Raw genomic sequence first — 26,387 nt, forward strand, 5'->3', positions numbered from 1 at the left:
ATCTCACCCCTTGCCGCAAGCGCTTCATGCACACGACTCGTCTTGGCATGAATGTGCCCAAGAGATATAAACATCTCCCAGGCTCTCTGAAGTTGTTACCTACCCTCCTTCAACAATTCGACACTACGCCGTCGGCGTTGAAATCTGGCCCGTTCGATTCACGATTTAACTTACGGCCGCCAACGAACGTACTGACTGCACCGAGAAAACATCAGATAAAGAACCAGGTTAAGTACAGTATCGAGATTCAGTCCCTTCCCACCATATCCCACTAATCGTAGATCTATCTCCCGCCCTACTGACCTGAATTGCTTTGAACACCGCAAACATGAGAGCCTTTGGCTATCTCATCGCTGGCGTGGCACTACTCACCACAACAGCGGCGCAGCTACTACCTGCACAGAAACTCCCTGCTGCCAACGCCGCCTTAAGCAACGGCTGGAGATACAAAGGATGCTTCTCGTGCGTGTCCTCTCGCCTTCAAGCGTACCTGCTGACCAGACCAGTGATGTGAATGCTGCCCTCCTCAATACCGACCGCGCTCTTGGAGGTTACCTCCAGATACTGAACACCAACGGCGGCGCCGCCTGTACCAGCGTGTGCAGGAGCCAGGGCTTCAAGTATGCCGGCACAGACGATAATGCGTGCTGTACGTGCACTCCTTTCGAAATTGAGCGGCAGAAATCGTTGCTAATGCGGCGCAGGGTGTGACAACGTTATCAACCGCAACAACTCGATCACTGCTGGCATTGCAGCCCCACTTGGCGACCTCAATTGCCAGACCGGCTGCCGAGGGAACCTGAACGAGGCTTGTGGACAGACGAATTTGTTCATCTCCATCTATGAGTTCACTGTAAGTGGATTTCGTATGTTTGCCTGTGTGCCTATGCCGTTGCCGTTGTTGTTCTGTTTGTTCTACTTGAGTCTTGGAGGGTGCGGGGAGCGATCGGGCGCTCGGTGGTGGAGAGAACTGGTGGGGACCGGGATGACGGGTTGGTTGTGGGCGAAAGGGAGGGTAGATACAGGAGAGAAATGCCATCTGTCTTCAGTGCCGTCATTATCTCTCCAAAGACTGCACCATCTTCCGTTGCTCATCCTCGCATGTGACCGCATCACGCACCAAGCGACCGCCTGGCAGTATTCTCGTTTGCAACATGCACGTGCAGTTACAGATGCCATATAAACCCCTCTGTGCCGCGAGCCCATACTATTTTCTCCAACTATCTACAACTCATACTTCAAATTGGGTCAATTCAGTTTCATGTTCTGTCTGCTTCCAAACCCGAACTTTTGCACCATGCCCCTCTGTTTTCTGTCTTTGGAAACTACAACCACCTTCTTGCGATCCTTGAGCTGCCTGCTCTCTGCTGCATCGGTCCCGGTTTCGAAAAGAGAGAGGCTTTCATCCGATGTGTGCGAGAAACATTCGAATACTTTGACACATATCTTGTCTGGCTGTACTACAGAGCACACATGGTTTTGACTTGTTTGCCCTGCACGTAAACACGACGAATCGGAGATCGATGACTGTGTGTGTGTGTGTGTTTCGAGAATGAAAAGAATGGCCATTACCTTACATGTGTCGGTGTCTGTCTGTGATCCGGCAATGTCAGCGCTTGATTGCAGCCGCCTCCAAAAATGCCATCCATGACAGCATATGTTGCTCTGCCCTCCTTTCTCTTTTGTTCTAATCCCGATATATGGATTTAGAGAAGGAGTTGAAATCGCACACATGTTGTTGTGGCCTAAAATCACTCCCATACCATTCATGTCTCTTTCCTCCCGAGGTCCTCTGTTGCAAAACAAACGTCTGCTTCACAATTGACATGTGCGCTCTGTCACGCCAGTCAAACGATCTGGATAAGTATCTCTCGAAAAATCGCTTTTGCTGCGGGGTTATGGAGACCTTGCCTCTTCAAAAAACCTGACATTGCTCACTATGTGTCCGTGACCGCTTCCTGAGCGGTCAGTCTCGACTATCCTGCTGCTTTCACTGAACCTGAAAACCGTCACCGAATTCATAATTGTTTCTCTTTTTTGCCTCAGATTTAAATCGACTGAAGTCATGTCTGGTGTTTGCCTACTTCTGAAAGTGCTTCCAACACACACATGGATGTGTGGTCTGGCCGCTTGGAATCAACGATCGCACGCCTTCTCTGTGCGGATTCTTTGGACTTCACTCTCTTTGCGTTATGAAAAACAAATGCCACCCATTGCATGGCTCCACGATCTGCGCGCGTGGAGATTGCGACTGTCTCTGAAATGACTGTCGGAACTGACTATGTTGTTGGAGGCCTCTGAATGTCATCGAAATCAGAACAGATCCGCAACATGGCCCTATATACGGCCTGTGACTTGCCTATTCTCGGCTGAGGAGAATACAAGACATTAAAATCATCGGTCAGCCGCTATTTCTTGTACATACTTGCTTTACGCTTCGTAAAATCTTTCGGGAAGCGCGTGATGGTCTGATTCAGGACTCAGGAGGGTACAACTGTCTCGAAAAGCACTGTGACCTTAGGCATGTGTGTGCCGGCTAGATCTGTCCACCCTTCTATATGGTCTTGAGTCTTTGCGTTGTTCTCAAATATTCCGAACTTACTCTCGAAATCCTAAAGTACAAGAGTATGGTAGACATGCCGCTTAAAATCAAGGACAACGAACTCATGCCGTAATCTGCCACTCAAACAAATCTTAAACCCTTTCTCATATATGAACATGTCCGACTGTCCGCTTGGCGAAACGAAACAAGGATCATCATCTATTTCACAACTCGATGCTCCCTAGGCATATGGGGATAGTTTAAATTGTGTAGCTTAATCCTTGACTGCAATGATGAGCAAGAGTTTGATTCCAAAAAATTCCAAGTGGCGACCACGATGTCCCCAACTTTGAATGTGCATGAGTCAACAGACTTGAAGAGGTCAACAAGATCATGTACGAGTCCATCTGCGTCGTTCCACAACCTCAAACCTAATTTCTCACTGAATGTTGCATTGCGAAAGTACCATCGTTTGAGGTAATGATTTGAATCGTTATCTATATCTGCTCGATGCACTATGAATACGCAATAATACTATGTTTTCCTGCCTCCTAAAAAGTGGAGGGTGTACTACATGTTGTTGGCAGCCTCTTCTGGGGAAAGGCATCATGCCGTCTGGCACTTTGATACACAACCTGATCTGGATACCCTTCCACCCATCAAATTCGAAGAACAGAGTCTCTTTCTCTTCTCAACCCAAGGCTACACATCGAAGGATGAATGCCACATAATCATGTCTGCATTTTAGAAAGTCACTCCAACAGAAGATCATGATTGTCGCCTTCCGCCCTCCGTGGAGCACAAAAAACGCTACCCCATGTGTCTACATCCTTCAAGCAGAAAACTTTACTTGAGTCCGCACTGTCGCTATCTGTACAGCTTGTAACGTTCCGAGAAGGCTACGAAAGATCCAAAAAGATGATCAGTCATGGCAAAGGGAGCTCCTACGCCTTCAAAGATAGACATTACCTTTCATGATTGCCCAATTAAGCCTCAGAAGCAATGCGAAGCTGTTCATGTGTGTACCATCTCACTGCTATAATCTTCTCAAACACTTAAACCTCGAAAGCACAATATTTAAGTCCGAAATTCTTCCAAGATTTCCAGAAATTTGGCTCGTCATGCCCTCAGTGTCTGTGGTACTAGCACTTTGGTTGTTAAAAAGGTAACCTTGGAAGGTTTTACTTATAATCCAGATGTCCAGAGCAAAATGTCTTTGCGTTGAAAAGACATTCACTATGAAAATATATATGGTGTGCTCTTCTTGACTCAAATATTTCAAAGAGTCTATACTTTTGGCCGCTCCTGTTTCTGAGACAAGTGCCTCGACGGACTTCTCTGCATAATATGATACTATCTAAGAGCCTAGAGATCTCCCCAACCGATCGTTGGATAGAATATGTCTACTTTCTTTTCCCTGTTTTGCTAAAAACCAATCATGGCCTTTCGATGTTAGCTATCTCCGTCTTACCAGCATTTACAGCTGTCGAAAGCAGAAATCTAAACGTTGGTGTTGTATAAAACCTAGAGTCCTGGACAACTATCGGTGTGTGATCTAACTTACAACGCGCCGTTTATGACAGCCACATTTACGAGCTTTCGGACTTTAAGAAGCTTTCTACCTTTGAGAGTGTTGATTGAAAGTCGGAATTTACCTTATTGATCTACCCTGAATACTTTGTTTGTATGTCCCTTCTAGGATACTCTACATAGTTACATATACCAATTGCTCCGTCTCCACTAAGAAATCTGCACAAAGACTTCTTTGCAAAGTCTACTATGGGGACAGCGTAAAGAACCGAGAAGAGACAATTTTCAAAGAGCTTTGTGTCTATAAGGGGATGCTTATCGCGGACGAGCATACGATGGAGACCGAATACACGGACAGGCACTTCGACCAGGGGATGTGCAGGTGTAGTTCGTTGAGCACGCGGCTTTTACTTAGAGAACGTTGAATTCGAATATCTCGTAACAATCTAACAATCTAATTTTCAAATTTGAAGTGAAGGTCGCTTTTGTGGCCACCGGGCGTCGGTGCTGCGATTATCCGGTCGCTCTTGCCTTACCTTTATCTTGTCGCTCGCTCTCTCTTACCTGATCTCACTCCACAACACCGCGCCACCAGCCAATGGCAAGTAACTCTCGCAGTAAGTATTCTGAGCTTTTGTATTCAGGCATGGGCTTACTTGCATAGATCGACTCAGGCGAGACCTTGCGCACCCTGTCAACAGACAGGTGCTGGGGCCTAAGCCGCTCTTCGGGGCGCAGATTGACCGCTGGGTCCGACAAAAGCTGCCTGAGGCGTACGCCCAGGTCGCTGCTACTGTCATCAAGATCGAAGACGTTCCCGTTACCATGCGGGCCGTCTGGCCCAAGTTCAGTGGCGCAAGTGGCGCGTACGTGCCTGCCCGCGAGTACGGCTGCAACCAAGCTTTTATCGAGCTTCGGTTGTGCAGTACGCAGTACAACCCACGTTACGGCACGGTGGTCAACCAGAAAGACACTACAGTGTGCGAGAACGCCGCATGCGAGTTTAGACACACGCCACTGTCGCTCGCAGAGGTCAAGTTTTTGTTCAGGATTGGTGCTCACCGATGGGTATTCCAGGCAATGGTTACGTACATCCTGCAGTATCCTACGTGGCACATCGACGAGGCATATCGCTCATCGAAGGGTACCTTCACCATTGCAGATGATTGTGTTGGCGTTTGAAGAGGTGATGTTCTTCTTCAGGATTGGTGCGCATTGTTGGTTGTACCAATTCATGGTCACGCCACTGTCGCTTGCAGAGGTCAAGTTCCTGTTCAGCATTGGTGCTCATCGATGGGTCTTTCAGACCATGATCACGTACGTGCTGCAGTACCCCACGTGGCACTCCGATGAGACACGACGCCCGTTGAAGGGCGGCTTCAAGGTCACCAACGCTCGCATCCAAGAGAGCCTGCCGAGGCAGTGCGCCATCAAGAAGAAGTTCGAGGTGCTCCCAGACAATGGCTGTCCCTTCATGCAGCTCTTGAAGCACTGGCAGGTCGTGTTCGAGGAACATGGCCTCGAAGACATGTTCACAGCCCCAAAGGTAAGTCGAGGCTTTTACGTGTACGATATCTGCTAACAATGTTGCAGACTTCCGCGAGACCCGACCACCGCCCCGCCGCTCCACGAGCAGTTGCTGCTGCGTTGACCGAAGATACGACGCCTTGCGCGCCTGCCTGCAAGGGCAAACATGTATGTATCCTCTTCCCATGTGTGACTACACTAAAAGTATTAGGCGTCTGACACTCCGTGCCCCACCCGAGCCGGCCCTTCCAAGACAGACGCCATCCTGGCACAGCCAGTGATCGTTGACAATGACCCAGAGACTCGGTGCATTCATATAACACTGACCTCATGTTCCCTGACGTGGTCGAGAACAATGTCGAAGAAGTTGTTCATCAGACCGAAGACACCATTGCCGCCTGGCACTCCTTCGCAGCGCGCGAGGGTAAACCTGTGGTCAAGCATGCAGCAGCAGGTATCGCAGACAAGGTGGAAGCTGCTGTCGGCTCCGAGATTGAGGACAAGCCTGCCGTCGGCTCCATCGAGGACAAGCCTGCCGTCGGCTCCATCGAGGACAAGCCTGCCGTCGGCTCCATCGAGGACAAGCCTGCCGTCGGCTCCATCGAGGATAAGCCCTGACCTCATGTTCCCCGACGAGGTCAAGAACAAGGTCGAAGAAGTTGGTCATCCAGAAGAGGTTCGAGATGCTCGAGGACAACGGCCGTCCGTTGATGCAGCTTCTCGAAGGGTACTTTCACCATCGCAGATGCTTGTATTGACACTTGAAGAGGTTATGCCCTTCTTCAGGATTGGTGCGCATTGTTGGTTGCACCAAACCATGGTCGAGAGAAGAGCTGCTGCGCGACCCAGCCACGTCGCGAGCAATTGCTGCCGCCATGAGAGGCGACCCAGTCACGCCCCATGGGTTCATCACGAGCTGGTGTGACACTTCGATATCATCATACGCGATTGCAGTGGACGATCCGATGTCGAAAAGACCGGGGTCTGTTCATGTCGTCGACCGAAGACAAGACACGACAAAATCAGAAGGTCGCGCCTGGCTCTGCGAGGCACCACACTGGGTGGGAAATGTGTGGAACTCGTCGACAAGCAAGACATGCAAGGGATGCGGGAAAAGGGGCATGGGTGTATTGAAGAAGGCCAAGGATTGGGATCTTGCGCCCAACACGAGGATCATCTTCCACAAGCGACTCCCGAACAAACTGCGCCTTAACCAGACACGCAAGGCGATTCGCAACTCGCACTACAACGGCTGGACAAGCGCACTTCTCAAGGAATGGCATGTCACCTATCCAAACCTCCTCATGGAGGATCTAGTAGAGATTGGCTCTGGGAAGCCACCACAGATACCCGTTGACGTTACAGCTACTGGGAACTCGGTTGATGCGCAGAACCGAAGACATGCTGATGCTAATGCTCAGCCGCTTGTACCAGAGTAAGCCTCGAAGAGACCCCGCCCAACACCGGTACACGAGGATGTGAGCGACGAGGATGTGAGCGACGAGGAGAGCTTGGATGGGAGCACAGAGAGGAGAAAAGCGACGGAGGAGCAAGTAACTCTGAAGATACGAGGTTTGGAGCGGATCACGTTATGTTAGTGGTCAGTTTTCCAGACGAGAAGGCGCGGATCAAGGACGCCGAGCAGCTCTTCGGCTTGAAACTGCAGGAGTTCCATTCTTGACTTTCATACTCATGGGCATCTCAATTTGAATCTCGCGCAACAATTAAGCGTTTTGATTCACGGTGAAGGCGGCTTTGTGGCAGCCTAGCGTCGGCACTGCGAGATACTTGATGTCGAAATCAAGAGGTGAGGTTCTTATGTCTTGCCCGCGCACGTCGAGCCATTGCTACCTTACACTTCCAGCGCCGCCTCAATGAAACGCTACCAAGATCACGACACAGAAGATATGTCTGAAAACGAATCACAGGAGCTGATATGCCGAAAATGATAAGCAGGAGGTGGCATGACCTGGCGGAAAACCGGGACATCATGATAGCATGCTGCCGTCCCTCGCAGCAGTTCTCAGGACAGCGTAGATACTATGATGCAAACAGTAGCGCTGCCATATCTCTGACCCACAAACCACCAACCTGTCTCGTCGAAAGCTATGACAGTTCTTCACATGGCTGAAAACGTCGGTTGGGGAAGTCAAGGGGAAAGCTCCTACAAACACTGGAATATAGAAACATGGAAAATGCGCCACAGCGGATGATACGATTGAGAAGAGTGAATCGGGGTCCTATGCTGAACCCTATTGTCCCTACTCACATGCTTCAAAACGATAACATGGGAACCGCCTGGGGAAGACGTGGCTGGACTTGCAATCAGAGATCTCACTCCAACACCGACCGGACACCCGTCACAGCGAATGTTATGATCAAAAGTACCAGCAGGAGCTACCATGCTGGAGCTCACTGCCTCTATCTGCATGTCTCAGAGCGACGGTGCTGGAGTACTATACGGAAAACCGGACCGAAAAGGAAAACAAAAAATGTTGTGCTGAAAGCCAGACACCTTATTCTCATGTCCCTGTCCGGAGCTGTTGTACTATTCCCCATCTCCTGCCTACCACCCTGCCTTCACAAATCGCCACAAACAAAGACGCAAAAGATGTTTCCGAGAACGATGTGTCCAAAGAACAAGAGCGGGAGACTCCATGCCGAAACTGCCAGCTACTCGGATTATGTCGTACCCCTAGTCCTTCGCCCAACTACCTCGACCTTGTGACGAAACGACACTAAAATGCAATATGAGATGATGTGGCTGGAATCAGAAACTACGCATAATTTGCCGAAATAAGGGAACTTCCTTGGAATGTCTCTGTCCAGACCTGCCGTACCATCTACCATCTACCAATTCCCACTTCCCACTTCCCACTTCCCACTTCCCACTTCCTACTTCCCACTTCCCACTTCCTACTTCCCACTTCCCACTTCCCCACCTGCCGCACAGCTTGCTTCCCCAGTGCCCAAGTAAAGGATCCCAAACAACCAAAATAGTGAACTGGGAGACGCCATGCTGAACACCGCTGTCGCCTTCAAATCGCTGTGACGAAACAAAAACGACACCGAAGTGCCATGTGGTAGGATGTGGCCGAAAGAGATTGCAGAAGATGTGTGCTGAAATCAAGAGCGAACAAAACCATGCTGCACCTCTTCTCTCCCCCTCAAGTACCTCAACGAAACATCACTGAAGCCCCACAGCAAATGACATGACTTGAAGAAGTTACTAAAGATTCCATGCTGAAAAAAGACAAGATCAATTCTATGTCTCTGGCTAGATCGGCCGTGACACTTCCCTGCTCTTACCTGCACAGCAATAAACCTGGCCGAAAGAGACACGAGCAAGAAGCCATGGCCAGAAAAAGGACTACGAAAGCGACATACTAAAGTGTAAATGCAGCCTTGCCATGTCTCTAGCGGGGTCTAGGTCCTTTATCTCCTTTCCCACCTGCCTGCAGCCACACTTCCTAATCCAAACAACACCACAAACCTCCCCATAAACGGAATGGTGTCTCGAAAGTGACATGCCGAAATAACGAGACGCCGTTTTCGATGTCTCTGGCCGGACCTGCCGTGCCATTTCCCACTTTCTTACTTTTCCATATACTCACTTCCTCACTTCTTTGCTTACCGTACCTTCTGCCTCAAGTCTGCCTTCACGGAACAACACAGCAAAACACACAACCAAAGACGATGTAATTGAAATGACGAAGCAGAGAATTCATGACCAAGAAAGCACTATGAAGCAAGCGAAATGCCGCAACAAAGAGGTCATGGTCCTACACCTCTAGCCGGATCTGCCGTGCTATCTCACTCCTCTTCCACGCTACACGCCTTCTTACAACAATGCCGTAAAGCTCGCTGCAACCGGAATAGTACCTCGAAAGCGCCATGCCAAGATGAAGATACCCTGTCCGTATGTCTCTGGTCGGACATCCCGTGCCATCACACACTTTTCTACCTGACTGCTGTGCTGCCTTGACGAAACGCCGCCAACACGGGACTGAAAAAAGACATGACGAAGACATATATGACGAAGAGACGAAGACCCAAGAAACTCATCACCAAGAGACGTATGGCCGGAAAGAACATGACCAAAGCCCGAAAGCGATAAACGCCATGCCGGAATCGAGAATTACGGTGGCCACAGGGCATCCTCTAAAAAACGAGAGATATCGACTGAATGCTGGACCTGCTTGCTTCAAATCTGTTCCATAGTAACGACATGGTTTTGGCGTTGCCGTTGTCGAGCGAAGGCTAGGAGCAAGCTATGACCGAAAAACCCGACCAAGAAGACATACGCATGACCCACACTCAAAAGTAAAAAAGCGATACGAAAAGGAGAACCCGCCATAGACATGCTGCGTCCTCCCCCCACTACTACACCAACACATCAGTCTGCTGAAATTCACTGATACTAATCGAATGCCGGGTCTGCTTGCCTGAAAACCAATGCCCGACTACGACATGTGCTGCTGGTTGCCGCGGGATATTTGCACAAGCAAGAAATACACACTTGGCGAGCTGATGACTGGGGACGAAAAGCAAGGGGGTGCTATGCTGAATTAGCAAGCTGTTAGTATCATGCCGAGACCCTAGGTACAGGAGATCCAACGAGCTTGCAAACTGTTTTATGAAGTTAGAAGGATACGAAACCATGATGTGTCTTCTTGCCTAGAAACCACTGGCTGATCTTGATATGGTGTGGCTGTTGCCGTAGGATTGGAAACAAGACGTGAACGAAAATCAGAAACACCGACGACATGTGGCTGAAAGAGTCTGCTGGAACTGTGATGCTGAAACCGAGAGTCTGTGGTGACATGTCGAAACCTGACGACCGGAACTCACAATGACCTGACGGACGGCTGAAAGTCAAGGGATACAACGCCATGCTTGGTCTGCTTGCTTGACCTCAATTTCCAACTATAACATGCTGTCTTCGTTGCCGTTGCCGCGGGACGACGGTTGGAAATAAGACAAGAATGAGAATGATGTGCAAAAAGAATATGAATGGGAAAGTATGGACGAGAAAGAGAAAATCCAGAAACACATGCCTGAAAGTGTCGCATGAGATGCCATGCTGAGGTTCAGAATTGACGGTGGCATGCCGAAACCAAAAACCACTATGATCATATTGAAATCCAACCTTTCAACGTACCAGAGCGAGACAATACAGCAGATCACTGAAAACCAAAACACTACAACAGCGATGCATGCTGGGCCCGCTTGCTGTCGGGCTTCGCAGAAACCAAGAAATTACCGATGAAACCCGGGGATGCTGGGGTGGTTGGGCGTGCCGTCACTTTTAAATCTTCCGCTCACACTGGAATGTCGTTGCAGCGGCGTTTTGCCTCAAAAATAGTCAATACGTGCCTATGCTGTGCTGCTGCTGGGTCTGCTTGCTCAAAAACCAGTATCTGGATCTGAGATGGTGTTCCCTTTGCCATGGGATACTCAGAAAATCGAAAACGTACGCGGACACCTCTTCATGCTGTGAGGCCTCGAAATCTTCCACCCACGATCATGCATTGTTTGAGTGCTGTGCTGCTCTAAAGATTCGAAACACACATTACATGTTGTGCTGCTGCTGGGTCTGCGTTCTCTAAAATGATTGCCTGACCGTATTATGATCTTACTGTTACCGTGGATTCCTTAGAAAATCGAAAACCTGCGGAATACCCAACATGCTGCTCGGCTCTGGGATCGTTTAACCATGTTGGGATGCCGTTGCGGTAGTGTGCCGGGCTGGGCTGTTTCAATTGCACTGACCTGAATCGTATGCCGCTGCTGTGCCGCGCTGCTCCAAAACCATGCAGACAAGCATACTATGCTGCTAGTAGAACCACCAAGAACCCAAGAGAGAGCATGAACATTCAAACCGTTCACCCGGGGCGTTGCGGCATCAAATACCGTCGCTAACACACGCATGCTGTGCTGTGCTGCTTCAAATCCCAGTCTAAACGAGACGATGTCACTCTTGGAGGACTAAAATAATCTGCCTGAAAGAAGAAACGGGTCTCGCCATGCTGTGCCGTTCTGCTTTAAATCCCATTCGAAACGTTGTATGCTGTGCTGGACTGCTCTAAGCACTACCCCCATCCGATCATGCTATCATGCCATCGTCACATGCTGTTCTACAAATGTTACGCTGGTCGTTCTATACCGCTGGCGAGATTCGAAAAGAGCTAGAAACATCTGACTAAAAGGACGAATTGATCACCGCATGTTGTGGCGTGCTGCTTCAAATGCACTCGACAAGTACCATACTGCTGCTGTGCCGCTCTGTTCTAGGAAGTTACACTGAGCATGGTATGCCGCTGGCGGCACCATAAAAGGGCTGAAAACATCTGATTGAAAGAAGATGTTAACTAAAGTTGATTTGTTGTGTCGTGTTGCTTCAAATGCGTTTGAGCGGTTTTGCATGCTGCTGTGCCGCGCTGTTCAAAGACCTAAAACACTACAGTATGCTGCTGGCGGGACCCTAGGTGAACTTAAATAGCATCCGGGCTCTTGAGATGTTGTCCCCACTGCTCTAGATCTACTCGACGAAAACCACATCTTATTAGTGATGATGTGCTGCTCTGACTACCTTTCAGTCATCTCACGCAGTGCCGCTCTGCTCCGAACTTCCTCGCCTCCGATTCCATGCTGCTGGCGGGACTCTAGGCGAACTCAAAAAGCATGCGAACTCTTGAATGCTGTGCTGTGCTGTGCTGCGCTGACTGCACTCATCAAACACTGCATGCCTCTGCCCTCACCGTTTCAAGCTGTAAATCGACAGCCGTACCTGCTGCTCCAAATTGACCTGCTTGAAATGTCATGCTGCTGGTAGAACTTTGGGTGAACTGAGAAAGAACCCGGGTACCTGATCATGAGAGGTTGTGCTGTGCTACTTAAAATACACTTTCGAACTACCTTATGCTGTGCTGGACTGACCCTGACTACCTCACGCTGTGCCGTGCTGCTTCAAATGCACCGCTTCAAGCGTCATGCCTCTGGCGGGACCTTGGGCGAACTGAAAAAGAAATTGGTTTCTTGACACCACATGCTTTCCTGCCTCAAAGCCAAACAATTGCCATTATATGCCGCTCTAAAAACACTACCCGAACCATGCCATGCCGCTGGCGGAACTCCCGGAAAATTGAATGAGATACGAATACTTGATACCTGCATGTAGGGCCGCACTCCGAGGCATTGAATTACCTCGCCATGTTGCCGATGCTGTCGCGCCGAGCCTTGAGAGATTCTATCTCGACTGCCGTGCCTGCTGCTCCAGATTGATCTCTTTCCATTGTCATACCGCTGATGGCACCTGGGGCAAACTGAAAAGGAATGCGAGGATTGCAGATGTTGTGCTGTGCTGCTCCGAGCCTCTCCCAGGCATTTCACACCGTGCCGCGTTGCTTTGATATCTCCTACCCAACGGAGACCTTAACGTTCTACTCAACAGAAAATCGAAACGAACGCGGACAATTGCCATGCTGTACCGCAAACCTGATGTCGGATCCGTCATGCTGCTGTCACTGCTATTATGGTGCTGGGGTGTGAGTTTTTTGACCGTGGAGACATGCTGCTCAAAAGAAAACATGGTTGAAGCATGTCGGCGCCGTTGCGGTGGTGTGGCGTGCCATATCTCTGCCCCTTGAACTCCTCATGCTAAGAAAGGCGCAATGTGCTGCACTGTGCTGGTCTTAAAACGCCAATTCCGGGTTCGCATGTTGTTGTCTTGCTGTGCTGCTCGAAACCAAACACAGGCACTGTATCATATCGCCGCCGTTGCGGTGCTGATTAGTGATATATCTCGGCTGCCGTGTTATGCTGCTCAAAACTAAAACCAAAACCCGAAACCATCATGCCATACTGATGTCGTGGCGGTGGTGTAGTGTGTCTCGTGTCTACCTCTCATGCTCTGCTCTCGAGGTTCTCATGCTGAGAAGTTGTGCAATGTGCTGCAACGCGCTGCTCTTAAAGCGTAATTCTATGGTTCCATGTTGCTGTCTTGCTGTGCTGCCTGAAAACCAACACGCCTCTGCTGTACCGCTACTGTCACGGCGGCGTACAATGGCTGCGTCTTACACCCCCATTAGATTATAAAATGATATAGGGCCCCTGCTATAAAGCCTCATCATAGAGCGCCATGTCACCACTGTAGCGACCTGCTCAAAACTACATACGACACGTTCATGTCGTCGCTCTGCTGCTCTGGCGATACACTGCATCTCTACTACATCCCTACCTCTCACGCTGCAATACGATCTGAGTTGTTGGATAGTATCGTCCTTAAGTCTTCCAAATACAAGTCTATGTTGCTGCCAGCGCGCTGCTTAAAACAAGGAGCATCAAAATTATGCTGCTGCCGTTGCGGCAGTGTGGTGTACTACACCTCTGATTCTTATAAATCCACCGATTATGCTACTGTGTGCGGCTGCTGCTTCGAATCTGCTCAATTGAAATTCCATGTCACTGCCTAGCAGTTTGCCTGAAATCAAAACTACGTATGCCAACGTCGCATGTTGCCGCTGTGGCACTAGACTCTTACATGCAGTGCTATGCTGCTGCCTGGTCTGCTGCTCAAAAAGACACCCGATACCGTCATGTTACTGCCGTTGCGGTGGTGCGGTTACTACGTCTGCTTCTTGCACCTTTACTGAAATACAGCATATCATGCAGCTGCTATTCCAAATCTTCTCCGTTCCAATCCCATGTCGCTAGCGTGCCGTGATGCTCAATACAAAACCCGATTCTGCCCTACCGCTACTGTGACGGTGATTCCACCACTTCTCTACCACGAATACCTTGATCAGACTGTAGTATAGTATAGGGACGTTACTTCGAACAGACTTAAACAAAACGCCATGTCGCTGCCTAGCTGTCTGTCAAAAACAAGATCTAGCTACGACATGGTGGTCTTGCTGTGCCGTCGCGGCGGTACACTGTGTCTGCGTCCTACACCTATGTTGAACCATAGTACAGTGTATTAGTGTTGCTTCAAGGTCGACACTGTAATACTATGTTGGTGCTGTGGTGTGCTGCTAAAAACCAGAGCTCAGTCCAGTATGGTCTTGCCGTGCCGTGCGGTGGTGTACGGCGTCTGCTTCTCAAAACTTCGCCGAAATGTGGTGTTCAAGTATGGTATGGGGTTGTTGCTTCAAAGTACCCGATTACGATGACATGTCGCTGCCTGGCAGTCCGTCTGAACGAAATCTATCTATGCCATGCAGCTCTGCCTCTCGTTCTGAAATATGATCTGGTGTGCCGCACCATACTGTCCTAAAATTTCAACGCTACCCGATTATGTCGCTGCCTGGCGTGCTGCTTGAAACCAAAACCGTATTCCAATGGAGTTATGTCCTGCCGCCGCTGCTGCGGTGGTGAAAACCGCATCTGCCTCTTAAACCTCCGCTAAACCAAGGCCTAGCATAGTCTTGTTGCTGAAAACTATACATCAGAGAATACCATGCTGGTGCGGTGGTGTGCTGCTCCAAACCCAACAACAAGAAATATATGTCGCTGCCGCCGCTGGGCACGTCATGTACCGCGTCTGCCTCTCACACCTTCGCCAAAGTATGGTTTGGTATAGGATTGTTGCTTCAAATCTCTCAAATGGCACCACATGCTGTTGCGTTGTTGTGCTGCTCAATACCAAATCCCACGCTGTTATGCCGCTGTCTTGCCCTTATACTGTGCCTTCGCCAAATCATGGTACGGTATAAATCTATTGCTTCAAACTCAATGAATGGGAATATGATGCTGCTGCGGCGGTGTGCTGCTCAAAACCGAATCTCACTCTGTGATGCCGCCGCCTTGCCCCTGAAATCATGCCTTTGCCGAACTATAGTCTGGTATAAATCTGGGTATAAATCTGTTGCTTCAAACTTAATGAAGCCGAGTATATGCTGTTGCGGTGGTGTGCTGCTCCAAAATCACTGACAAGCAACAAGATGCCGCTGCGGCTGCTACGTCTGCCTCCTACATCCCCACCGCACCACAATGCAGTAGAAAACATGATGCTCTACCTAAAATCCAGCTAGAAAGATACCATGCTGCTGTCTGGCGTGCTGCTCCAAAGTTACTCAAAAGCAGCAAGATGCATATGCCGCCGCCGCTGCCACGTCTGCCTCCTACACCTCCACTGCACCACAGCGCAGCATAAAACATATGCTCCTGTCTCCTAAAATATTACAGACCCCAGAAATGTCTCTGCCGGCCCGCTGCTCAAAAGTCACTCCACCGAATTCCATGCCAGCAACTTAGTCTCTCATGGACCTACCGCACTGTAGTGTATTGTAGTACAGATCAGTCTACTCATGTCCCCTGAAAACTACCAACAAAGAACATGCTGCTGCCGGCGTGCTGTCTAAAGTTACTCCATCGAAATCCTAGGCTGGCAGCTCGGCTTCTTACCAAGCTACCAGAGTATGGTGTGGTATATATTAGTATGCTACTATCTCCTGGAATCAACATACCAAACCTGGAATGTTGTTGCCGGCCCGCTTCTCGAAAATCACTCTATCAAAATTCTATGCTAGCAGTATAAAGCTACCAAAGTACGGTGTAGACTGAAAAAGTACGCTACTGTCTCCTGAAATTTACTTACCTAACATCGAATGTTGTTGCTGGTGTGCTGCTCGAAGGTCACTGCATCAGAAATCTCATGCCGGCAGCTCTGCCTCGTATGAATCTACAAACTATCGCGTATATGAAACAGCGTGCTACTGTCTCCTAAAATCCATCTACCCAACATGAAATGTTGCTGCCGGCGCGCTGTTTGAAATTCACTCCGTTGAAATCTACGAACTATGGGGCAAATGAACCGGCATCCTGTTGTCTCCGAAAAGTCTGCGACCACAATGATAAGCTGCTGCCTGGCATGCTGCTGCTAAGCCACTCTATTAAGTTCTATGCTGGCTGCTCTGTCTCTCATGAATCCGCACCGAAGCGTACCTAAAGTCTAAAATGGCATGCTGTTGTCTCCGAAAAGACTGCAGCCACTATAACATGTCGCTGCCGCCGCTGGGCAGGTCACACACCTTGCTCGCCTCCTATACTTTTGCAGGTAGCTTATGATACAGTAAAGTTTGCAACTGTTGCTTCAAAATCAAACTGCCATCACTCTATGTCGCTGCCGGTGTGCTGCTCCAAAGTGACTTCATCGAGGGCCTATGCCGGCAACTCTGTCTCTCATGTATTCGATTATTGCACCACGATGCAGTATAAACCAGTCTACTCTGTCTCCTAAAATCCAGTGACTGAGATGAGATGCTGCGGCCGCCGTGCCGCCCTAAAACCAGACCTTAATGCCACGTCGTCGCCGTGCCTTTGTCGAACCATGGCTTGATATAAGACTGTTGCTTCAAAGTCGTTTAACCAGAACTCATGCTGTTCCTGCCGGTGTGCTTCTCTAAAGCCACTCCATCAAAATCCCACGCCGCCGCTGTTGCCGCGTATCGCAGCTCTTCCTCATGAAATCACCGTGCAAAACCGTAGAAGGAAATAAAATGCTGTTGTCTCCGAAAAGACCGCGATCTAGCCGCCATGCTGCTGCTGCTGCTGCTGCTGCTGCCTGGCGTGCTGCTCCAAACCCACTCCATCGAAACCCGAAGCCGACAGCTCTGCCTCCTCTGAGTCTACCGTATTGCGGTGTAACGAGGTTGTCTGAAATGGGATACTCCTGTCTCCGAAAAGAAGACGGTGAATATACCATGTTGTCGCCGCCGCGGTGCTGCTCGAAACCAAACCAAACTCTGCTCGAAACCAAACCTGGCCAAACCCAGCCAAAATCTGCTGAACCCAGCCATGCTGCTGAGACGCGATCCAGTGTGCAGTACCTACCTTCCCCTCCTCCTCCCCAAACCGTCCACCGAAAACTCCAACCGCTGCCGGCGTAAACTCTAAAGACAAATGATGCCCTGTGATGCCGCCGCTGCACGGCGTCTGCGTCCCACCCCTCCGCTGCCCTCCGCTGCCCCCCACGGTGTGATGTGGTGGTGTGGGATAGCGTGCTACTATTAATATTGAAATTCTGGAATCTCGGAGTGAAAACGCTATAAAATCGCCTTTATGTCGGTCTCGGGCAGTGTGGATCGCACTGTATGATGATCGTTCACTGCGGTCCGATATCTTGACTCCTCACTCCTTGCTCCTCGCTCCTTGCTCGCTGCTGCAGAACCACTATTTGTAGATGAGCACCGCCGCGCTACGTACCGTCCTGGTAGCCCATCTACCTCCCCACCCATCGACTAGTCGACCTATCCGCCTATCTACCTATCTACCTATCTACCTCCCCATCTCCCCACCTCCTCACCTCCCCACCCATCGACGTACTTGCCTGTCTGCGAGCAAGCGTGCGTGACCGCGGCCTTTTGTTGTATATATGCGTGCGATCTCGAAAGTCCTTGTCGAAAGTCCTTGTCAAAAGTCCTTGTCGAAAGGTGGAATCGTGCCAGAGTACGTTAAACGGCGGTGGAACATGTCGAAGCGCGGTAGAGCACGTTGAACGGCGGTAGATCATGTCTACACGGCGCCTCACGGTTTGGATGTGGATGTTGATGTGCGGACTGGGACGCCAGAAAGCGTGGAGAAGCCGGGAGGAGCGTGGACACGCTGGGAGGAGCGCGGCGACTACCACCTACTCCGTAGAGACACAGTGCATGGGCGTACAATACAGCATTTGGCACACGCACACAGCGCCTTTGACGCACGAGACTCTGCGCAACTGCACACAACGCCACACAACTCTGCTCCACGTCACTCCGCTCCACATCACTGAATTGCATGACACTCAACGGTACGACATGAGACGATGCCAAAGCTGAACCACCATCAATTCATTCCCCAATAGCCATTAACCATTACACCCCCACCCCCATCCCCACCAATCTCCAATCTATACACTATACGCCCCTGATCAAAACTCCCCTCATCCATGCATCCATGCATCCATGCATGCATCCCCTCCAGAAAACCCCCCTCCCAGCCTATCTAAAGAGTATATGTACAACGGGGTATAGGAACAAAGGAAAGTAGTAGAACAGAAACAGAAGCCGAACAGGCGAAAACGGGGAAGGTGATGCGGAAGTGAGGAAGTGAGAAGGGTATGAGGGTATGAGGGTGTGAGGGTATGAGGGCAAGGGGGTATTAAACACTATCCCACTCCGAACACTATCCCACTACGGTACTATACAGCGCGGTACAGTGTGGTGCAACGCGGTAGGCACCTCCGGCGCGAGCCCCGAGCCCCGAGCCCCGAGCCCCGAGCCGAGCGATGCGGATCCAGGGCTACTCGGGAACGCGTCAGTCGGGCGCGGCGACTGAGCCGCGGCGCGGAAGGGGGGCGCGGGGGCGTGGGGCGGACGAAGTGGATGAAGGGGGAGCGCAGAGCGCAGAGCGCCGAGCGTAGACGGGGTGTGCGCGTGTAGTGCCGTAGCATCCACCAACGCCACAATCCCTTTGGCGCCGCGTACGGCGAGCGTCTCGGTCTACCGCCGCCGCGCCGCCCCCCTCAAATCCGGCACACTCGCCTTCCCCCCCACCGCATCCGCCCACTCCCCCCACTCGCCCGCAATCTCCATCAACACGCCCCCCATAACGCCCGCACTAGCCATGAGCCCATGCCCCTCGCCCTCGAGCACCCTGACCTCGCACCTGCGCATCACTTTGCCCAACCACCTCACATTCTCGACCGGCACACGACTGTCTTTGGAGCCGTGGTGCACAACAACAGGCCTCGTGATGTCTTCGTACCTGAACCCAATCGGCTGTTTCGTCTCCAGACACACGATGAGATCAGTCGCGGGATTCGCGTTGAGCGTGGCGCGCGCCCAGATAGCGAAGGTGAGGCGCGTGTCGAACGTGCGTGTGCGCAGGGCGTGAGCCTCGTTGCGGGCTTCCTGCTGGGCATCTGAGGCGAGGGGCAGGGAGAGCGTGCTGGCGGGCTGGATTTGGTCCATGGCGAGCATGGATTCTCGTCGGTTTTCTTTCAGCGCGGGGCGGGTCGCGGGGGCGGGCTCGCGGGCCATCTGAGGCGCAGAGGTTTTGCGGCTGGGTTTTGGCGGCTTGGGGGGCGCGGTGCGGTGCAGCGACGCGGAGGTGTTGCTGAGGAAGGTCGAGTTTGCGACGCGCAGGAGGGACGGGGGGAGGGCGCGCAGGAAGCGCTGTGAGCGCGGGAGTTGCTGGGTCGGGGGCGAGTCGCGGCCGAGGCCCACGGGGGACATTTGCGAGGGCGGGATCCACGGCGCGAGGAGGTGCACGCGGCCGCGGATGTGCTGGGGCATGCGGAGGGCGGTGGCGAGGGCGTAGATGGCGCCGGCGGAGTGGGCGAGGAGGGAGAACTTTGTGATTTTGAGCGCCTGGCAGATGATGAGGATGTCGTCTGGAGGTGTTAGCATTGCATTTCGTTACATTACAGGATACCATACCCGGCCATGTCATGGGCGTCCCGGTGGGGTCGACCTGGCTGCCCGCGACGCCGGGGCGCTCGGGCGTGATCAGCCGCAGCTTCAGCGTGGCCGCGAGCTGGTCGTAGAAGGCCATGACGAAGCGCGTCAGGCCCATGCCCACGCACACGAAGACGGCGTAGCCGTTGGGGTCGCCGACCTCGGAGAACGAGATGAGGCGGCCGGTCTGCGGGTGGCGGATCTTCTGCGACAGCCGCGGGGCGTGCAGATACGCGTCCACGTCCATGTCGACCGAGTCCAGCGACGTCGGGCGCTCTTCGATGACCGGCGCCCACGGGTTGATCGGGTAGTGCGACAGCCGCGAGTCGGTCGCTCGGAGCTTGGCCTCGGCGGCGTCGACCTTGTCGTTGTGCTTTTTCTCAGCCTTGGCGGGCAGGTCGGGATGCGACCACCGCTGCTTCTTCGTCTTCTTGTGCTGCAGCGAGAAGCTGTTCGACGCCATGCTGAGGGACGAGTGCCGCCCGGTAGCCACCTCTTCGCTGGCGGAGCGGCACGCGGGAGGGCGCTCCTCGGTCAGGCTGGCCGAGTGGCGGTGGCTGCGGGTCACGCTCGCGGTCATGCTGTTTGCGCGGCGCGCGAACGCGGACCGCCCGCTGACCGACAGCGACGTCGACCGCTTCACGCCGTCCGAGGGCGTGGAGGGGGTGGAGGCGGTGGTCGAGGGGTTGGCTGGGGCGCTGACAACCGCGGGCGGTGGTAGGGGTATGTGTTTGTGCGAGTCAACATGTATATGCGAGTCAACAGGAATGTGCGTTGAGTCCACCCGCGGCGTCCGCGGCGAGTCCGCAGCCGCATCCAGCGCCTTGAGGGCCAGGGCGTAGTTGATTGGCAGCGGCAGATCGTCGCCGTCGTTCACGGTCAAACTTCTATGACGGGCATGGCGCAGATGCGGGGGCAGGGGCGCGGGGCGCGTGGGCTCGCTGGGGAGCGGCTTGTTCATGTTGGAGTCGGACGACGAGCGCGCGGGCGCAGCGATGCCGAGCAGTTTGTGTGCTTTCGTGCTGTTCTGGGGGCGCCGGTCCAGGGCGCTGGATGCGGAGGGCGCAGGGCTGCGGCGGCCTGAAACGCTGGGGCGGCCCCCGGGCTCCGCGCTTGCTGGGCGGTCGGGTGCGTCGCCGGCGATCTTGGCTCGCAGCAGCTTCTGCTCGCGCAGTTGCTTGATCCGCTGGGCGACCTCGTCGTCGTCCTGCTCCAGCTCGAGGAGGAGCGTCTGGCGGCGGGCCTCGTCGGGGCTCAGCAGCGGCTCCTCGGGCGGGCCGGCGACGGTGCTGGGGCGCTCGACCTCCTTGCCCTTGCCCTTGCGCCGCTTGCTCTTCTTGGAGGGGCTGGCGTGCCGGAGCGAGGAGCCGCGGTCGGGCACGAGCGGCTCGGGGGCGTCGTCAACGAGGTTCATGCGCACGCGGAGGGCGGGGCTGGAGCTGCGGCTGGGATGGCGGGTCGCAAAGGCCTCGGCGATGACGAAGGGGTCGGGGTCGTTATCAAGATGGCTGTCGGGGTGGGTGTTGTGGGTGTTGCGGGTGTTGTGGTGGGTGTCGGCGTAGCTATCGAGGCGGGTGTCTGGGTGGCTATCGAGGTGGCCGTCCAGGTCATACTGGCTATCAAGATGCCCATCTAGCTGACTATCATGATAGCTGCCATGACTGCCATGACTGCCATGATTGCCGTGATACCCCTCAAAATGGCTCCCCTCCTCCTTAATCGTATCCTCATACGCAAACGCCTGCTGCGTCAGCTTCCTGACCTCCACCTCGCCATCCTCGCCCCTCCTCCTCTCCTCCTTCAGCTTTAACCGCTCGCGCGAGCCCATATACATCAAACTACGCGGCCTTTTAACACTGCGCTTACTCTCGACCGACGACCGCGCGCTCGCCACAGGCTTCGGGCCCGCCTCGATGCTGATCGCGCCGAAGCTGTGCGACGACCGGTGCGACGTGCACGAGTGCAGCGACGCGGCGCTGCTGCTGCGGCCCGCGTACGCGAAGCCGGGGGGTTTCGTGCGCTTCGGCGCGGTTATCGCGGAGAGGCCCGACGGCGGCGGCGCGGTGCGGATCACGGGCGGCTCGCAGGCGTCGTCGGGGAAGCCGTCGTTGAGGGTGCGCAGGGCGCTGGCGTATGCGCGGTCGGGCGAGCGCGCATGGCCCGGGGGCTCGGAGGGGCGCGCGGTCGACGGCTCGAAGGGGCGCTGCGGCTCGAAGTGGTGCTGGGTCGACGCGGAGATGGCAGCCAGCTGGTCGATGAGCGAGGCGATGAGCTCGGGGGACGCGGCGTGCGAGCGCACGTGGTGCGAGGCGCGGTGCTTGCGGGCGGTGTCGACGGCGAGGGGGCGCGCAGGCGTGGACGGCAGCGAGGTGCGGCGCCGCACGCGCAGAGTTTGGGTCGGCGGGCTGGCGCTGGCGTGCGGCGGGCGCGCTTCTGCGGCTGCGCGGGCGTGGCTGCGCGCGTCCATGGGCGCGAGCCGGGAGGGTCGTAGGCCGGGAGTGTTGTAGGCCGGAGGTCGTAGGCCGCCGAGGTCGTGTGTATGCCGGGAGATCGTAGCCCGGGAATCGGAGGGGAGGGTCGCGGATCGCAGCCGGGGATCGCAGTCTCAGCGCTCGTTCGCGCGTGCGGGCGGGAGGCACAGCCGTCTAGCACAGCCGTCACGGACTCACAGTCGCGTCGGCATATCGGGGCCTCAAGCGGTGCGGGAGAGCGGCCTCGAACGGTGCGAGCTCGAACGGTGCAGCCTCGAACGGTTGCAGCGCAAGGAGGCAGGTGCCAGAAGCGAAGCCCTCCAAGCCCGCCAGACACAGACACAGACACACTCTGCCAGCCCGAGCGCGCGCCCCCCGGCCATCAGCATCATAGGGGCACGCATACGCATCGCCGCTCAGACCCCTGTTTACCTGCCTCTGTTTACCTGCCTCTGCCTCTGCCTCGCCCCCTGTCCACACAGTGCCCCACACAGTGCCACACACCCGAGTCCCTGCAAACCTGGCTGCCTGGTTGCCAAACTCTACACCCTACACCCTACAACTTCTCTGGCTAGGTACTGCAGACCATCAGCCACAGCGCCAGGCACACCTGCCCTTCCTGCGCTGCACGTGCTAGCACCAGCACTTACATCTGCACTCCTGAGTCCTGCCGCCACGGGATCTGCAGGGTCCGGGGGGCGCGCTAGGAAGCCTGCAAGCGAGGCAGAGTTAAACTTTATTGTAGAGGGCGGTCCGCACCAATGACGGCCAATCGTTACAATAGTTGGTTTAGAGCCAAAGCCAATCGATTTGCAGCCAGTCGGTTTGCAGCCAGTCGGCTCGCCGCCAGCTGAGGGCCCGGAGCGCCGCGCGAAATCCTTCGGCGCATGCAAGGTTGCGCAAACTTTGTTTTGCACGACACATGCATGGAAAAGGGTCTATGGCTGGTCTGCACCGAGGAGGTCAGTTGGATTGATGGTTGCAGAACGCTCGTCTAGACCAGCGGTTGTGTATGGAAGATCAATGATGGTGTGGAACGGCTCGTGCATGTGCGAATTGAATGTCTTACACAGACGACGGTAGCTCGTGGTCGCAGGGCGTTCGAGGGCTGCTTGAGCTCAACGTCTGCTCGAGCTCAACGTCTGCACGGAACGGCTGGTGTATGCGCGAAAGCTCAATGTCTTACACAGAGCTAGCTTATGGCTGCGTGAAGTTCAATGTCTTACACAGGGCTAGCTTGTGTCGGCGTGAAGTCCAACCCTACACACCTCAACTCTGCACGACCTTAATACCTTCCAAAGCTACAGACCACCCCCCCCCTCAAAACTCCAACGCCGCCTTCCGCGCCGCCGCCCGCTCCATCGGACTCGCCCTGACCTCCTCCTCCGTGCGGGGCCGGCCCTTGCGATCAACCCGCTGATCCCTCGGATCAAACCCTTTGTTCCCCCACAGCGCCCACTCGGGCGTGTCAGGGCCGATGTAGTCCTCGGGTTGCCAGCCCACGACCTGCCCGTCTTCTATGCGCGACCCCTGCACATTCCCCTCGTACAGCTCGAAGAAGCGCTCAAAGTCGATGCGCGTGGCCCAGCGCCCGGCGCGCTGGAACCGCGTGCTGTCCGCGAGCAGGATGCAGCACGAGTGCGCGTGCTCGGCGGCGATGCCGTAGTGCAGGCCGCGCGCGTTGAGCTCGGATTCGAGGAGTGTGACGAATTCCGCGACTTCCTCGTAGAAGGGCACGTTCTCCATGGTCAGGCCCGCGGAGCCCGCGGCGCTGGTGCCGCAGTACGTGACGCCCTTGACTTCGACGAAGCCGGGCAGCGCGCGCTCGACCAGGTCCGCGTAGCCGCGCACTTCCTCCTCCATGTTGAAGCCCTTGACCAGCGTGAGCCGGAACACAGTGCGCTGCTCGAAGCGGCGCGCGCGCAGGATGTCGAGGCACGCGGTGAAGCGCTCCCAGTAGTCGCGGTGCAGCGGGCGGTCGACCTTGCGCAGGGACTCCTTGTTGGACGCGTCGATGGAGACGTAGAGCTGGGTGACGGGGATGAGGGAGGCGAGCTGCGCGGGGTGCTGCGCGTTGCAGACGAGGAAGGTCGAGATTCGGTTCGCGTGCATGATGCGGAGGAGGTCGTTGATGTGCGGGTAGAAGATGGGCTCGCCGACGAGCGACAGCGCGCAGTGCCGGATGCGCATGGCTTCTGCGAAGCGCTCGGCGCGCACGCCCGGGACGCCCTTCATCATCTTGATCTTCTTGTAGTGCGCGGCGGTGATGCCGTCGAAGATGACATCAGGCGCGTCCGTGACCCATCGCCAGGTTGTGCCTACGGGGTTCGTGCCGTGGCGCCAGCAGAACACGCACTTGTTCGAGCAGGACAGCGAGGGTGTGGCCTCCATGCAGAGATGCGATGCAATGCCGTAGAACGAGTACTTGTAGCACGACCCGCGGCCGCGCAGGGCAGACTTGGTCCACCGGCAGATCTTCACGCCGCTGTGGCTGCCGATGATCGAGTAGCCCTGCTTTGTGAGAGCGGCGTGTGTGGGAGATGTGGTGGGGACCATCTGCTTGGGCGCGCTGAGCGCGTTGACCTTGGGCTTGCCCTTGTAGTTTGTGAAGTCGACCGGGACAGGTGCAGCACCACTGGCCATGCCCCCCAGATCCTCAACATCGTCCACGCGCGGCGCTTCCTCGCCGCTGTCGTCCACATCTTCCTCGTCACTCTCAACCGCGTCGCCGCTGCCGAGCACGCCGTCGCCCAGTCCGCGACCCTCGGCGATCTCAACGAGCGCTTCCTGGACACCCAGACGCCACTCGGTCAGCCGGCTCTCCGCGTCGCTCTTCACGTCGCCCATGCCCAGCGGGTATGCACGCTTTCGACCTGTCAGCCGCGCCATCCATTTATCAACATCCTTCGCCTGCGTGCAGAAGCCCTCCTCTTCCGACGGCCATCCCTCCTTGTCGCCAAAGCCGAACACCGAGTATCCGAGCAGACCACTCAGCGACGCCGTGTCGATCCTGAAGTCATTGTGCGTCTCGCTGAGGTTCTCAATAAACGCATCCAGCAGCGTGTCGATGTTGTAGGTCGGGGCCAGGATCAGGTAGAAGAACTTCGTGTTTGCGCCGGCCTTCGGGGCGCTGATGAAGTAGTCGTCGTAGTCGATGTCGGAGAGATCGAGGAGCTCGGGCTTGAGGAAAGAAGCGGACTGATCGCAGCCAGTCGTCCAGGCAGTCAGGAGGTCCAGGACCTGCGCGGCACGCTTCTCGGTCGTGCCGGTGACGGACTGGAAGAAGACCAGGATCTGGATCTTGTCCGTCGTGTGGCTGTAGTCGATGACCGGCTTCGCGACCTTCTTCGGCACTTTCTTGCCCTTCACGGTCTTCGGTATCCTCTTCGCTTTTGGGGGTGCGGCCACGACGCTCACATCCTCTTCGGCGTGGTTGTCGACATTCAGTGCGGGCGTGACGATGGTCGTGTTCTCGGGGAGCCACTCGGGCCTGAGCTCGACAGTCTTCTTCTCTTCAATTGGCGACGCCGGCGTGGGCGAGACCGACACCTTCTCTCGGGCATTGCGGGATTGTCTCGTTAGGCGCACAATCAGAGCGAGCGCGACGGCAGCTACGAGAAGCGACACCCGGTGGGTGTGCCAGATTGAGAGCAGCTCTGGACGGGTCAGCATGGAGAGAAGATTGTAGAGTGCGACTCACCAGTGAAGAGCTGCTCTATGCTATTTGGCATGGCCATGGCTTTGTCTGTTTTCGAGACTCCACGTCGCGAACTTTTGGATGTCGCGTGGGGTGCTTAGCGGGGTTAAACGGCCGCTTTGTGATTGGCCAGCTGTTGACTACATACGATACAATGCTGTCTCTTCCCGTAGACATCGACC

At 54.4% G+C, this 26,387-nt stretch overlaps 4 protein-coding genes across 4 annotated transcripts; 2 read left to right on the forward strand and 2 right to left on the reverse strand.

Moving 5' to 3' along the window:
- Nucleotides 1-328: 328 nt before the first annotated feature.
- C7974DRAFT_380614 (uncharacterized protein) lies at nucleotides 329-989 on the forward strand (the record flags this gene model as incomplete). Its single annotated transcript, XM_046140528.1, has 4 exons — nucleotides 329-462; nucleotides 507-649; nucleotides 705-853; nucleotides 933-989. The coding sequence occupies 4 exons, from the start codon at nucleotides 329-331 to the stop codon at nucleotides 987-989; spliced, it is 483 nt and encodes a 160-aa protein (XP_045992353.1).
- Nucleotides 990-5,306: 4,317 nt separating this feature from the next.
- On the forward strand, nucleotides 5,307-6,217 carry C7974DRAFT_417990 (uncharacterized protein; the record flags this gene model as incomplete). Its single annotated transcript, XM_046144121.1, has 4 exons — nucleotides 5,307-5,618; nucleotides 5,666-5,767; nucleotides 5,811-5,824; nucleotides 5,899-6,217. The coding sequence occupies 4 exons, from the start codon at nucleotides 5,307-5,309 to the stop codon at nucleotides 6,215-6,217; spliced, it is 747 nt and encodes a 248-aa protein (XP_045992354.1).
- A 10,911-nt stretch (nucleotides 6,218-17,128) lies between these two features.
- C7974DRAFT_368559 (uncharacterized protein) lies at nucleotides 17,129-22,937 on the reverse strand (the record flags this gene model as incomplete). Its single annotated transcript, XM_046139899.1, has 4 exons — nucleotides 21,729-22,937; nucleotides 20,020-21,545; nucleotides 19,135-19,973; nucleotides 17,129-17,257 (listed from the first exon to the last, which is right to left on the reverse strand). Exons 1-4 carry the CDS (start codon nucleotides 22,502-22,504, stop codon nucleotides 17,129-17,131), a joined length of 3,270 nt encoding a protein of 1,089 aa, XP_045992355.1. The 5' UTR covers nucleotides 22,505-22,937.
- Nucleotides 22,938-23,431: 494 nt separating this feature from the next.
- On the reverse strand, nucleotides 23,432-26,323 carry C7974DRAFT_404824 (uncharacterized protein). Its single transcript, XM_046142987.1, has 2 exons — nucleotides 26,209-26,323; nucleotides 23,432-26,164 (listed from the first exon to the last, which is right to left on the reverse strand). The coding sequence occupies exons 1-2, from the start codon at nucleotides 26,243-26,245 to the stop codon at nucleotides 23,829-23,831; spliced, it is 2,373 nt and encodes a 790-aa protein (XP_045992356.1). The 5' UTR covers nucleotides 26,246-26,323; the 3' UTR covers nucleotides 23,432-23,828.
- Nucleotides 26,324-26,387: the final 64 nt, after the last annotated feature.

The sequence above is a fragment of the Boeremia exigua genome (genome assembly GCF_020726555.1).
Source record: "Boeremia exigua strain MPI-SDFR-AT-0100 chromosome Unknown C7974scaffold_13, whole genome shotgun sequence".
Lineage (NCBI taxonomy): Eukaryota > Fungi > Ascomycota > Dothideomycetes > Pleosporales > Didymellaceae > Boeremia > Boeremia exigua.